Raw genomic sequence first — 16,092 nt, 5'->3', positions numbered from 1 at the left:
GGACTGGAAGAGCTAAAAAAATATGTCTACATTTTCATTCTGTTTTTCTATTTCTAGTTTTGGCTGGATTTAAAAAATGAAAAAAAATCAGCAAGAGGTAGTTTCGTAATAATGATGATTTCTCGAGAAATCAAAAAATCAATCTAGAATTTTCATCATTTTTATTTTCATGGCAACCCTATATAATATTTTGAATGTAACTTTTCCAGTATTCCTTTGAATCATTTGAAAGCACACCCTCATTTATAGAATGTTAAAACAGCCTCACATTTTATCTCAGATTAATAAAATAGAAAATTACTTAAATTTTCATGTCAACAAAGCATTCCTAATAGTTTTTTTTTCAGTAATAAAATATGTTATGTTGATTTTAGATGTGGAAAAATGCTTTTTTCTATCTGGCTGTGATTTTTGTAGGTGTTAGAATAATTAATGTCCTTTGTTTCAATTTCCATGGTTGTTATTTTTGCTTACGACCCTCAATGTTTTTTGGAATAAATTGGAAAGTTTTTGTAATGTTGAATTGTTTTATTTATCACGTTGAAGAATATACACTTAACTGTAGTAACCGAGTGACAGGAATAGTTGTCAGCATTTCGTTCATCTCATTGGGATCAACACACATTGAAAAACAACGTGTATTTTTTTTCAAGAATTTGAGGTGGGTATAAATTATAAATATTTCTGATATTCCACCGATCCTAGAATAAAGATTGAGCGAATGGATAAAGGACCAATCATAAATCAGTCTATCAACACCTTCATGCTGCGACGCAGAAGGTATGGTGAAAATTTAATGAAAAATCAATCAATATAAAAATATTTATTTCATAGTCATAATCAAATAATGACAATACAAAAAAAAACAGTTTACTAGCAACAAATAATTAATATACAGAAGCATTATGGTACAAAAAATATAACTAAGATTCATCGCAATTTCCTATAAGACTAGCTGATTTAATATGTTATGATTTAATATTATTCATAACAATTTCATAAAATTGCATTTATTTACAATGGAGTTTCCATGAGTCTAGGATCAATCATTTCAACGTCGTCCAGGTCGAGATCTCCTTCCGAGGAGTATGCGGACCTGTGATATCCTGTCTTGGTGGGCGTTGTCTTTCGTCCGGATTTAGTGCCTCTGATGTCGGCGATGCAAGCCTTGCATTCGCAAACCGTCGGTACCGCCACCTGTTTCTTCACTAAGTAACCGTCATGACACGTGAGGCTCACGATTATCGCGTCGTATTTAGATGCCTGGCAACACTGGCAGTCAGTGTCGTGCGTAGAGCTCTCTGTAAGTTAGAACGAGCAGAATTAATATTCAATTTGTAGATACTATTACAGAGAATATTTATATGTTTTATTCAATGTCTTTGGCTTCACCGGATGGACTGAAAGTGGATAAAGAAGATGAAGTTTAGCTACGATTGCATGGTTTTTATTACCTGTATTGTAGTTGGTTCCCGATTCGCAGGAGCCTTTGCATTCCTTGAAGTTGTTAATCGGGTGTTTATTGACGCATTCGCCATGGATTGGACTCATCTGTGTCACCATTCCGATAGTGGTCGTCGGCGGTAGACTTTCAGACACACATGTTTCTGGAATTGATCAAAGTCATTCATACATAAAAAGTTGTCATATAAAGTGAAGCTAATCATTAGAGTGGAGTTCTAATCGAGATGTAGTTTATCAAATATTATTGAAAAAAATAGAGACCAAATTTAATAGAACAGTGAATTAAAAACTTATTACAACGTTTTTCTTAGGTCGTATTCTTATTTGTCCGGCGGTTATTTGTCCAGTACAAATCTTGCAATCGATTTTTAACTAATTTCCCGACTAGCTAGACATTTGAAACTTTTAGAATATATCAGAATACGATGCCAATGCATTTTTTTAATACTTTTAGCAATCTTTAAGTAGAATTGAATTCATTTTTAGTTAATTCTGTTTTGTATGAAAAGTTATTTCGATACCATTATTGTTTGCTAGGGGTCCTAGCAACTAAATTATTAATATATACATGCGTTACTATGGAAATCAATATGGAATGACATTTCATTATTCAGTATTTCTATCAAGTACAATTTTTTTGATCATTTAAGCTAGTCAAGTCAAGTTTATGTGATTCAACAGAAAATTTAAAAACGTTGTATATAAAAAGTTCTTTTTATCTTGTAATTATTTTAGATCACTTCACATTCACTTAAATTTTGAAATCTTATAAAAAAATTTCAAAAGTTTGGCACTTATTCCAAATATGATAATAAAATATTCTTATGTATTTAATGTTCTTCAACTTTTATGTAATTTTTCAATATTTTCAGCTATTAATGATGTATGGTTGAAAAACTAAAAATAAATCACCATATTTCAAGATGTCAGTCATATCACAAAATGAACAATTAATTGTTATTTTTTAGAATGTTTTTGCTGGGCATTAGCACTATGCATATCGTCGTGGTAAATGCAATAGGTCGTATGTCAAAAAAATCTCAAAACTGTTTTATTGCGCCATAGTGATCAGCTCAGTCATCTACACGACCTCGAATAGCTCTTATGTCGTTGAACCAATAAGAAGTCGACTATTTCAACACTTGCAAAAAGACGAATCGACACGTCATTGATATTGGTCAAGCCAAACAGTTGTATGTCAAACCTCAGCATGACAGTAATGTTTTTGTTTGTTTCTATTCCTCGTTCTTGACGTTATATTCAAGAATTCATCAAATAATTTGATGTAAGTAATTTTCTAACCACTGTTTTATTTAAATCTACTTTATAATTACATTACTGTTGTTAATTTTAGTAAATTTTTCAAGATTCTTTCTAGAGATACTAACCTTACTTTTTGTCTCATTTATTTATTATTGCCAAAGTAATTATTTGTTCAAGATCGACAGTTTTAATAAGACACTGTTTATTTAGAGTAAAAATTAGTTATATAATAATGCAATTATTATTAATTAAATAGAAATTTGGTACACGAATCTTTGACATAGAACCTTTTGCATCAGGGAATTCCGAGCATCGGTTTTGACATACGATCAATTGCATCTGTTCCAGATTACCAAAAAGCTATCAAAATGATTAATGGAAGTCGTGGGCGGTACTTGGTATCTTTAGCAGTCAGCAAAATTACTTCATCTAAGAATAACGGTAAGAATAAATAAGTTTATCTCGTCATAAAACAATACGGTGTGGAGTGGAGATGACATTTTGCTGAGGAGCATGAACGATTATCAAATTTAAAAATCATTATTTTCTTCAGGACCTCAAGTAACCTGTGGAGTCGTAGGAACCACTGACGATGTGGCGTTACAAGTTGAACCTGGGAATGCGGCGGAAATTGAACTCTTAAAGCATCCATTAGAAGAAATTTTTCAAAATATTGGCTCAGAAATAGAACTCGATTTTGCTGAAGTTAATAATACTTTGACTGTTGAAACTCCAATTTTAGAACAAGCAGAATCATTGTTGAAGCAACCTTCGGACATAGAGATAGCAGAGAACACTGTATCAACACAATCAGCCCTGAGACAAAATATAAATTATGATATGACGATGGCTGAACATCTAAGTGGCCCTGAACATTCACTATCTGACAGCAGTAGTGACTCTGAAGATCTGTATCAACCTGAAGCTAATCAATCAAGCTCATCAGAAGATTTAGAGGAGTTTGCTATGCAGTCTGACACCCATGGTGATGAACCTAATGAGCAAGTCAATCAAAGAAAACGAAAAGGGCAAAGCATTAATTGTAAACTGTGGAAGAGGCAAAAAAACTCTCAACTGCGATTGCTAGGCAAGTCTTATGTGGGTTTTGAGAAGAGTGAAGAGTCCGGCAAGTATAGACAAACGTCTAAAAAAAAATCTAAGACCATAGGTCCACGTTGTGGTGGGCATAATGTGCGTCCTCAAAAGGGTGGGCCAAAAACAGCCTTTAAGTGCGATACAATTAGTGATAAACAACGCACCGTGATATTCACAAATTTTTGGAAAAAAACAAGTTGGGATTCCAAAAAAACATTTGTCACCGAAAACGTTTTGCAAACCACCCCAAAATACAGAAGAATCGCCAGTGAAAACTCAAGAAGAAAACAAAGCTTTCGCTTTTATTTTACAGCAAAAAATGAAGAAACTGAAGAAATAACTGAAAATATAATTAAAAAACAAGTTTGCAAAAAATTTTTTTTAAACACTTTAAGTATAGGGGAAAAATGCTTAAAATTATGGACCTCGAAGGTTGAAGAGCCGCAGTCATCTGAAACGAATTTAAATAAACAGAAAGATGCAACACTAACTATTTCAGAAGAGTTAGAGACCTGGTTTAACTCTCTGCCAAAAGTTGAATCGCACTATTGTCGATCCTCTTCAAGTAAGTTATACCTGGAGCCAATTTTTTACAGTTTTCGAGACATGCATCGTTTATATCTAGAAAAATGTGCTTCTGAAAATAAAAGAAAAGTATCATGGGGTACATTTCAAAATACTTATAAAAAATTGAATCTAGACATTTACACGCCAAAAAAAGATCAGTGCAATGAGTGCACTTTGCACAAAAACGGGACACTCGACGAAGAAAGTTTTCAGAAACACATTAAAAAAAAGAACGATGCTAATGCGGAAAAAGAGTCTGATAAATCCTTAGCTCTGAAAAATGAAAACATCAGATGTTACACAGTCGATTTGCAAGCTGTTCTTCTTTCGCCTCGTTTAAATGCTTCAGCAAATTATTATAAAACAAAATTAAAAGTACACAACCAAGTCTATTATAACCAAGCCACGAAGGACGTCTCGTGTTATGTATGGCATGAGGGAGCTGGGGGGCTTGAAAGTGACGTCTTTTGCACTATAGCTACTAAATTTATCTTGAAGGAAATCGGCCATCTGGTACCGCAAAAAGTTATAATATGGAGCGATGGTTGTGCGTATCAAAATAGGAATGTAAAATTATCAAACGCACTACTCGACATCAGTATGAAGAATAATCTTATCATAGAACACAAATATCTGGAAGTAGGGCATACACACATGGAGGTTGACAGCGTCCATTCAACAATCGAAACGAAGCTGAGAAATCGAAAACAAATTTTCGTCCCTGCCGACTACATGGCTATCATTGAAAGTGCAAGAGTAAAGAAACCATACAAAACACTTTATCTCAGCCATGACGATTTTCAACAATTCAGCACAGACTACTACAGCAGTATTCGGCCTGGAAAGAAAACTGGCGACCCATGTGTAAACGATGTCGTTGCATACCAGTATACTCCAGAAGGTTTAATAAACTTTAAATTGGACTTCGGCCATACATGGAAACCACTTCCAACACGAGCGCGAGTTTCAATCGCAAGCAGTGAACGATTAAAATTATACAATGGGCCTTGCCCTATTGAGGAGAGTAAATACCAACACTTGCAGGTACTAAAACTATTAATTCCAGAGGACTACAGAGATTTTTACACCAGACTACCGTTTAAATAAAAAAAATACTTTTTTATAAAAAAAATTAAGTATTCTTTTAAAACTGCTATTTTTACTTTTAAGTAGGTATTTACCTGCTCTGTTTTAATGCTTTTTTAAAAAATATTTTATGTATTGTATTTTAACTTTAATCTTTTCTTTTAAAAATTGTAATTGTTTTTAAAAGTACCTAATTAAACAGATCTCCAATTTATAATAAATCTACTTTTTCATTAGTCTAAGCTTACTTTTTAAGCGTTTATGTACAAGTGTATAACAATATGTATATTAATATAATATAATCTGTATAATATTATATTCGTTTCATTATAAATACCAAATTTTAGTGAATTAAATATAGGTATGTATACATAAAAATTGGACTTATGTCAACAAAAGTGGCCAACATTGATGAGCAAATAGTCGTATGTCAACCTAACTTTCTAAATATTCATCTTACGTAAAAATGTTGATAACCATCTTAACAGGGAACAAATTTAACCATGAAAATAAATTTGTGAAAAAAATCGGTGAAATGGGGTTAAGATGGGATAGTTTTTTGTCTCTCCTGAAAAGTTTGGTATTTTTGACATACAACCTATTGCATTTACCACGACGATATAATATCTCCCGTTTATACAAATAGAATTTCCAGGTATGAGGTTATTTTTACCTAAATGGTGACTATATAATATTATATGCATTATGAGGTTTTCGTTTTTGAGAGTGTTTTATTATATAACATCGTTTCCATTGCTAAATTGTATATCTGCAAAATATGCGTTTTTGACATTTTTGTATAATTAAAACCGCAAAAAATGTCTTTACACACATACAAAATAACACAATTTACAAAAATTGCATCTTCGTTGAAATTTTGAAAACCTTTTTTGAATTGATTCAAGTGCCATTTTTTTTTTCAACCATGTCCGATCCTACCAAGATCATATGGGCCTCCACAGAGTGGAGGTTTGTATTGACAGATTTTGCTTTTATGAGAAATGGATGTCAGCCACTTGCTCAACCTATTAGGTCCATACTCTGACTCCAGGGAACTCATAAATAATGGGAACTGAAATACACAATGGGTAAGGCGATAGCAGGTAACCGACTCGAGTAAGGATGAATCCGGGTTAAGCTTACACACGTGTTAAGAATACGTTTTACGTCAAATACTAAAAACTGCTCTCGATTTATGCATTTACGCTCATTTAATGTTGGTGTATTACACACACTATTGCACGTGCATAATGCGTGCTTCATTTTCGTAGGACACTCACACATTCAAAAGCCTGCTTCACCACGCGGCGTATTGAATATTGCCTTTCGGTATTCTATTTATTATCTGTTCTGTGTCTGACTCATACACAAATTGAAAAATAATATGTGTACTTGCGAGATCCAGGATTATTTGAACCTTAATGACGCTTAAGCCGTGCACCATACATTTTGTAAACTGTTTTTAAGCTCCCCTGAAAACTTGAGATTTTGCAGATATTAATTTTGCAATAGAAACAGATGGCAGTATCATCTGTCAACATTTTCACACATCTTCTCCCTGTCTCCCTCTCTCATACGTTTATGTGAATGTTCTGGTGTTTCAGAATTAATAATTTAGTCAGTCTGACAGATAGATAATTTAAGACAAATATATTATATGGTAATTATTGTTTCATACTTTGAGGTAGAGAAGTGATATTGCAGTGTTTGCAGCATCCCTTGACGTAGAGGTGTGCAGGATCGCATCCTGTCACGTCGGGGCAAGATTCTTGGTTGGAAGACACGACCAGCTGATCAGCAAGCTTCTCGCACGAGTAATATGTGCAGTTATCGCGAGAGTGCCACACTTTTCCTGTTGGCAACAACAAAACAACATCATTAGATTAATGTGTAAATATATACAAATACTAGGGGAGACAGTCATCCAGCAGTGGATCTGCTCCGGCTGATGAAGGCCTACAAATGGAAATCTTTCATTTTTGAAACGTTCGGTTCCTTTGAATAAATTACAATAGGGTCGTTTCCAAGGTTTTGTCATGTCAAATTAAAACTGATTCTGGTTTTTAAGACAAAATTGGCTGAGTATCCTAATATGTATTTTTCTTAAATTATCTTGGTTGTTCGTGATTTTTTTTGCCAGCCAATGGTGGTTTTCTTTAGAGCAGATGAGACGGTCTTTTCGTCAGATAGGATCAAAATTTAAAAATGCTGCATTACAATCTTGAAAAATCCTGGCGACATGACTATTGCTATTAATTTAACATCCAAGAATGGTTTATCAAACACAACTGCCACTGCAGAATTCTATATAAAGAATATCAAAATATTCCAGTTCCAGTTATTGGCTTATTATAGGGTTCCGAGATGCGTTAAACTTCTGGAAATGTGGGATTATATTAACCTGGCTTATATAGAACATCATCGACAATGCAAGCACTCTGCACGCAGTGTCCACAGCAGGTGTGCGGGTCTTTAGCCGGCACGTAGTCCCACCCAGCAGCACATTCCGTGTTGCAAGTCTCGCTGCTCTCCGATTTGACGATCTGATGATTCTGATCTCTGGTGCAGGTCACGTTCTTGCATGGATCCCCGTCCGGAGCTCGCCACGTGGATCCTTCCTGCAATCATTACACACCATAACTGTCACTAACTTCAATAGACTCTGCTTTATTCATTACTTTTTTGAAGTGAAACTTTTATGAACTTTCAACTCTCGAATACTGTCAGTCGGTAATTTCCGGCGAGAAGCATGACTCACTCATGCCAGTAAAACACCATTTTGTCTTGTAAAATAATTATTGTGTTGACTATTGAGTTCTTACGACTCAATTATGGTGAAATCAGCCACATAACAATCAAAAGAGCATCGCAAAAGAAAATACGCAAATGCTAGGATGACAGCGTGTCTGAGAATGGGGAGCGAAACAAAAAGTTTCACTTCTGAACACACTCATTTTTTGTATAGTTCTTAACCACCAAAGAGACTTTTCATCAATAGATCAGAAAGAAAAAAAAATGTACAATCCAAACGAAGTTGGTTATAATATGTAAAAAGAGACACCGTCAGCGAGGATATTTCTTGAAAGCCGCCCAAGACCTATGTTGAGTTGTAGTGTTGATGATGATGATACCAATAAAATTCTTTGAGATATGATAGAAGGTACCATAAAATTAGATGCTTCTCAAATCTCAATATACTGACATGGTGCTTTGATGGATAACACAAATAAAATAAGCTGCCGGCAACCATTAGAATAAGAGAGTGTTTGAAAGTGTACCTTGTAGACTTCTCCGTTGACTTTACAAGCGACAGGTTGCACTTTCTTACAGCACTTGCCCTCAACCGGGATTTCCTCCATTTCGTAATCTTCCTTCATCAGCGTAGGGATAGCGGGACACGACACACTGGCGGCTTGAACTTGCAGCTATAAATAACACAAAAAGTAATCTATGAATCATAATAATCTATTGCTTAAGTTATAAACCATATTAGATGGCGTACACACATAGAAGTGATGCAACCTCAACTTAATCATATAACTTAATTGCATTTTTGGCCATTCACACAATTTGTTCCATACTTGGCTCTAAAAGACTCAAATCAACTGAACAAAATGTCATCAGTTAAAAAAACAGTATACGTATATAGTCGGAAAATGGATACATCCTTCAATTAGACATACATATCAATAAATGGATAGTATGTATCATGGCCCCTACATCCTGAAGCGGGCCCCTCTACATATCGCTAAGGATAAAGGCAGCGTGACACTCTACAGTAGCCTTTTCCAAATGGTGTACGTGGTAAAATTAATGTCCTATATTTAGTGTTTTTTTGTATATCCATTTGAATTATGGAGTTCTCGAGTATTGACACAATAAAATTTTTTTACTATTAAAGCAAATTTGAGATATGTGTTAATCTCACTTATCTGGTCGACTCACATCGTTGGGCCCTCAGGGTAGAGCCATGTTAGCCCCCTCCCTTGGTCATGGTCTTGTATCCGTTGTATACTGTTGCAAGGGGAAGGTGTGTCTCAACATTACCTTAAGTACCTAAATATGATTACACTATGTTTTCTAATAAAAGCTAGGCAAATTGAATTGATAAATTTTTGAATGAAGAATTTCTTAGAATTTAATTTTATTATTGTCCATGGTTAATAAATATTATTTTCATTGAAATTTGTCAGTATAAATAGATGTAATATTGGATACTTGAATGAAGGGGGTGAAACCATTCCTGATTATTAATTAAATTATGTGGAATAAGTAGGTACTAAATATTATTGTGTTTTATTTTATTTAATACAATGTCATTTCAACAAGAATTGACAATTTAGCACCATTTAAGAAGAAGAAAATCTGTGGGTCAGCAGCAAGATAGGTGCTGTTAAAATATAGCACTCAATAAAAACAAACTTATTGTAATTGATACAATAAGTGCTAATATTTTGATACAAATCTACCCTAAGTTTGATAATATGTATCACTTTAGCAGTAGATAAGTATAGAATAGACCCAATGATATTGTTTGTTGTAGTAAAGTGTTGTCAAATTCTTCTGGCAGTGTAGGCGAATCATTTAGGTGTTGGTGACCTTACTTCCAAATGACACTAACACCGTTGCAAAGCGATTTCATCGTGGCCGTAATGCCAGAAGAATTTATCCTTCCTCTACCTTTGAATAACGGGAATGGTGGCAACTTTAGCTAAAAGTGACAAGCCAATTAATAATGTACAGTCAACTCTGCGTGCATTTAGTTACATTATGTTTTATGAATGTCAACTAAATTATATAGATCAAGTTGAAGAGTAGCGGTAGTGTTGGATCTGTATGTGCGAGGCCACTAAACTTAGTCAAATGCTGCAAAATATTTTAATGTTAGCGTTTTGATATTACCGTTCCATTCTTATTGAGGCAGAAGTAGTTGGTGCAGTGGTCCTTGGAAGTCCACTCTTGGCCTATTTTGTGCTCCACTCCGTTGACGACGCAAGACACCGGAATGCACTCACCGCAGCAGACCTTCTTGCTGTCAGTTGATGGTGCATACTTGAAACCCTACAATTAACAAAACATTTTACATATTATCATTCATGCTTAATTATGAAAATTATTTTATACATGGTAATTTATAAAGTGTAATCCATTTAGCAATAAAGTACTTATAACTTTACACGTTTACGCATATATAGGTATGTGGTGGTGTGAAAACCTGAATCATTTTAAACTCACACGTCAGTTATACTACTTTAATCCATAGCCTCTCAATTATTAATGGGAGTCATTTCATAACAAGATAAGATTATTTTGAATTACCTGTTTGCATTCTGTCTCGCATTGCTTCACATTTGTACGTTTTTCCAGAGTACCATCATCCTTGGAGGCGCAAAGATAAGACAGACACGGGTTTGTCTTTGATTTCCATTCTTCTCCAATCTAAAACACAACAAATAATGGGCATTAGGATTCTTCCATAAGAATCGTCTCGTAAGACACAAAAAAAGGACAAGGTTAATAAAATCTAACAAGTGCTACTGATCTACTTCCAGGTACATTCCTCATACCCAGACACACTGTACTTTGATTCTAGCAATGAACACCTGGCCTGCAGCTATAACTAGGGGAGCTCACTTACGAGTTATTGTGACCTACTGCATACACAGGTAGTTATCGAATCTGCGTGGCTCAACGGTTATAATTATTAGGGTGTCCGTTTGTGTCATCCGTGCTATCTTGTCTTTTAGATGTCGTCGCCGTAGATGTCAAGGGAGCCAAGCCACAAATTTGGCAAAAATGAGTAAAGCACACAAAAGCATTTTAAAATCATCAAAGATGCAGTGGTCAATAAATTTAAGCCACAAAACTCTTTTGACTACATTTTTTGTACATTTCAATATTCAGTGGTCGAGAGATATAACACACATAACTTCTAAGATACTATTTTTTTTAGTTATTTGTACAAAATAATAAAAATATAAACCACAAAGTATATTCTATGTTGAAAGTTTCACTGTTATATCTTTAAAAACAAAAAAGTTCAATAAAAAAATGTTACTTTTTTTTGTCACACAAAATCGCAATCACAATGCGCGCCTGTTTCTCAGCATTATGATTATGTGGACTGGCTCCCTTGACATCTACGGCGATGATATGCCACATCAGAATATTACAGCAAACATTGGCCCCAGGTGTTTGCATTCACACAGGTCTTGCATGTCATAGTGTCGAAAAAATGGGCCAAATCGTCCATTGTGGCATTGGAACATGCATTTGTCGTATGCTAGAGCATGATTGGGTAATTAAATAATAGGGCAATGACAAAAAAATTACCTTATAGATAGTTCCGTTGACCTTACAAGCGAGGGGTTTGAGTTTCTTGCAGCATTGTCCTTCGACAGGTATTTCTTGGAATTCAAAATCTGCCTTCGTACTGTTCGATATTTGCGGGCAAGTAACGCCAACCGCCTGGACTTGTAACTGAAAATTAAGAAACAATACTTAACAATTGACTTTGATTGTAAATAGCAATAGACAATAGCTTCTGTTATTTCAAGCTTGAGATTAACAAATCATAGAAATTTCTTATAAGACTTATAGCATTTTGTAGAAGAGCCACTAATTCGTGTTTTCATTTTTGAAGCGATTTTCAGAATTTCCAATAGTAATAATTAATTATTGTTAAGTATGCATTTATGCCACACAGCGTAAGCGTCAGCCTATAGGGTCATGGGTCCTAGGTTCGAATCCTGGGTCTGGCAAGTAGACATGTTGTTTTTCATATATTTCATGTTTAATAGGTTGAGTAAGTGGCTGACATCCATTTCTCGTAAAAACTAAATCTGGTAATACAATCCTCCACTCTGTGGAGACCCATATAATCTTATTAGATCGGATATGGTCAAAAAAAAAATGCATTTAATTGATTGTGGGTATATTCGTAATGCAATATAAATGTTGCTGCTAGTGGCGGCCAACCTGCCACTATGACGCTTCTTTAAAGTCAGGTGTGTGTATATGTCTCATACAAATGTATGTAAATAAGGAACACGCTAAAATGTTAATGGAAAAGAGCTCTTAGTTAACCGATGGGATTGCGTTGCTATTTGTACAAGACGTAAAAATTTCAATATATTATAAATACATATGCTTACAGATCCATTGATATTGAGGCAGAAATAATTGGTGCAGTGATCAGTAGATGTCCATTCTTCGCCAATCTTGCGTTCTACATCGTGGACAACACACGCAACTGGAACACACTCGCCACAGCACACCTTATCGGCATTCGTCGATGGACTATACTTCCAACCCTATAATTGACACAAGATTGTTAGTAAACAAATTTAGGGTAGGTTTCATATAACATTTTTTTAAGGATCATAATATAAAAATTCTCTGAACTAACCCTTACTTTTCATGCAAAAGAGTTACCAGTGGATTTGTACAATTACACATTGTTATACACCTATTAGTAAAGAGATGTACTGTACGGCAAATTACCTTATCATAATTTACTTGACGGGAAACACTGTTGTTGATTATAATTAAATTAAATCATTAATAATCAAATATTTAGAAAATGTGAGAGCAGCTAAAAAGAGCTTCACACTTCTTAAGGTTCAAATAGACTATATGACGATCGGGCACATATATGCTAAGAGCGATTTAGTGTCTATGATCATATCTATGCCATTCTGACATATTATACATACATATTGTATGACAGCTATGACATCGTATTTACACTCTGTGACACAGGACGCCAACATAAGAAACGGGTTTTTCAGCATTTATATGACCGATCGTCATAGAGTCTATTTGAGCCATTAAACAATTCCGGAATTGATAATGGTGAAATCTCAAGATTTTAAAATGAAGTTTTTTGATTGTTTTTTTAAAATACCATATTTTTATTGACTTAAAAATCGATTTATATTTTTAAGATTTTTTTAAAAAGCATTTAATTGTTCACTTTATCGTTGCTGAATTATTTAAGAAAGGCCATAGAGATAAATCCGCTGGTGTAACTCATTCAATTGGCGGTAAACTCGAATCAGACTGACACTTTAATCTGTGTTATTGAACATTATTTTTGACATAGGAAATTGCTCAATACACAAAACAATATCGAGTGGTTAATGGATTTGACGGCCACAATGGCCAAGCGGTTACGGTCGGTTTGAATCCTGGGTCTGGCAAATTCATATATTGTTTTTCAATGTGTGTTTGAATACAGCGTATGGACCGAATAGATTGAGCAAGTGGCCAACACTCATTTCTCATAACAACAAAAATCTATTAACCTTTTTACTGCCGGTAGGTTTATGTATGGCGGTACCCTGCACGCTGCGAATTTTATTGCAAAAATAAAATCTATTTACGTTTAAAAACGAATTCTGATTCAATTCTAAGTATATGACGATATTCCCGATATATGTCGTTGTGTGTGCAACATATTTGTATGTTTAAAATAATTGATTTACGTTAAATGTTTACATAAAATCCATTTTAAAGCAGGACGTTCGAAGACGTCATTTTTGTATGAGCGGCGTTCCGTTCACGGAAAAGTCGGACGTATTAAGACGTCATTGGCAGCCATCCGGTTAATCCCTGTGAAGAACCATATGGTCTTTGGATCAAACATGATTTAAAAAAAAAAGGTTTTTTAAATAATCCGGTGTGAAATTGTCCGTGTGATTGAAATACTTACAAACAAAATCATAACATTAAAGATCTAGGTATTAAATGTGATTTTTGCTGTATGGTGTTTTCATTAAATTTGACTAGATGCATATTGTCTGGGCATCTATAGGACAGACAAAATGCCATTCCCATAATCCCAAAACTGAAAATTCTTCCCCTGTATTGCAATCCCTAATTATTATTGTTACCTTTTTGCATTGCTTGTCGCACTGTTTGACATTTGTCCGTTTTTCCAAGCTGCCGTCATTCTTTGTAGCGCAAAGATACGAGAGGCACGGGTTTGTGTTTGATTTCCACACGTCTCCCATCTAAACATAAAAATGGAAAAGAATTACATTTCACTATCAAGAATATTTTGGTTCGAAAAGTACATTTATTTTGATCCCAGTGTTTGTTCTTCTGGTGGTTGTGCCGCCGATTCCAGGGGACACCTGATTGCAATAAATGTGTTTGATTGGTATAAGAATACCTGCTAAAGGTGATCAGCTGCAATTGTTTAGAGAGAAGTGACATAATTCCGTACATGTAAAGTAATATTTACATTGTCAGCTGAATGCAGAACTATTCTAACGTACATTTAATTTTTTTTACAAGAGAGTTCTTTGAAACAACCTACTGAAGCTATTTATTATTTTTATGGATAAATGTATAGATCATATTTTAGTAGGATTATTGATGAATAACTGAAGTAGGCTGTTTTAAAAAACTCTGCCGCAAAATATTTCAAATTTGAGTTACAATAGTTGAAGTAGAACTAACTGTTAGATCATAGCTTTATTAACAAGGCAGTTTGTAAATGTTTAGAGATATAATGATATGCAATACACCTATATCTGAACGTACACTAGTGAAAATATAAAATAGACCAACCCTATAATATATAAAGGTTGTTAGGGAAGTCTTTGCAATTTAGTGCTACATCTATATTGTGGCTGACACGTTATCACGGCCATTGGGAGAACTATAAATCTCTCTAGTCTATCACATTATCATGTACATCTACAAATTCCCCTCTATATATTATATCTATCAGTGGCGAAGGGTGGAGGTAGGCTGTTAAGATCCGACATATAGTGGGCACTAAACTTTATCAATCAAACATATTTTTATTTTCATTGAACTAAGACTATAGATAGCAGACACTGTTGGTTAGTTTTTAAAATTCAATTAAACCCTGTGTAAACGTGGGGAGATATTTATTTCCACAGATTGCCGCTAAGACTTCTGCGGTGCAATGTTAAGTTTATAAATACAGCACTTTGACGTGTAGTACGGAATATAGAAATCTATCATAAATTAACCAGTTAACCTATCAGTATTAGATGATGATTGCTGTGTGCTCATTACATTCACGTGGACTTATTGTAGTATAACGTTGGCTCACTGCGATAAGTTCAGGGGCTTCTTAACCAAGCATGAATTTGTAAAAATACCAATATAATCCATTGTCATTGCGTTTGAGACCTGATAATTCTACACACCTTGTATAGCTTTCCTTCGAATTTACAGGCAATGGGTTGCGGTTTCTTACAGCACTGTCCTTCCACTTCTATATATTTGATATCAAAGTCTTCCAGCATACTCTTTGAGGGTTTCGTGCACTCCACGCTGACAGCTTCGACTTGTAGCTAAAATAAAAAATAGAGATCAATTATTATTGAATTATAGGTTTGCACAAACACTGCATTAAAACATTTTAAGTCTTATCTGTTAGGTATTCCGACAAACTTTATAACATAGGCTCTTTGTTTTCCTTCCCCAACAACATTTAGTTTTGAAAAATATCTATGAGCCAATCCAAACATACAACGTTAATTTAATATTCTGAATGATGATTCCAGTGCAGTTCAATCAATCAAGACTGGTTGATTATGTGCACGGTATGAATGATCATAAAAAGGCAAAGTACTG

The 16,092-nt window shown here is 34.5% G+C and overlaps 1 protein-coding gene across 1 annotated transcript in view; it reads right to left on the bottom strand.

Annotated features, from left to right (window-relative positions):
- Window positions 1–808: 808 nt before the first annotated feature.
- The window catches only part of Hml (hemolectin), a 93,953-nt gene continuing 78,669 nt past the window's right edge, over window positions 809–16,092 (bottom strand). Inside the window, exons 69-79 of the mRNA XM_085958363.1 lie at window positions 15,663–15,809; window positions 14,370–14,489; window positions 12,630–12,788; window positions 11,809–11,955; window positions 10,795–10,914; window positions 10,378–10,536; window positions 8,754–8,900; window positions 7,877–8,093; window positions 7,154–7,327; window positions 1,455–1,607; window positions 809–1,301 (exon numbers count right to left, since the gene is read on the bottom strand). Coding sequence (XP_085814489.1) covers window positions 1,015–1,301; window positions 1,455–1,607; window positions 7,154–7,327; window positions 7,877–8,093; window positions 8,754–8,900; window positions 10,378–10,536; window positions 10,795–10,914; window positions 11,809–11,955; window positions 12,630–12,788; window positions 14,370–14,489; window positions 15,663–15,809 — 1,830 coding nt within the window. The 3' untranslated portion in view covers window positions 809–1,014. The remainder of the gene's footprint in view (window positions 1,302–1,454; window positions 1,608–7,153; window positions 7,328–7,876; window positions 8,094–8,753; window positions 8,901–10,377; window positions 10,537–10,794; window positions 10,915–11,808; window positions 11,956–12,629; window positions 12,789–14,369; window positions 14,490–15,662; window positions 15,810–16,092) is intronic.

Source organism: Rhyacophila brunnea, unplaced genomic scaffold (genome assembly GCF_057557595.1).
Source record: "Rhyacophila brunnea isolate RB1 unplaced genomic scaffold, BYU_Rbru_1.0 scaffold_7, whole genome shotgun sequence".
NCBI lineage: Eukaryota > Metazoa > Arthropoda > Insecta > Trichoptera > Rhyacophilidae > Rhyacophila > Rhyacophila brunnea.
The sequence above is the reverse complement of the archived record's forward strand: the minus strand, read 5'-3'. Positions and strand labels throughout refer to the sequence as shown.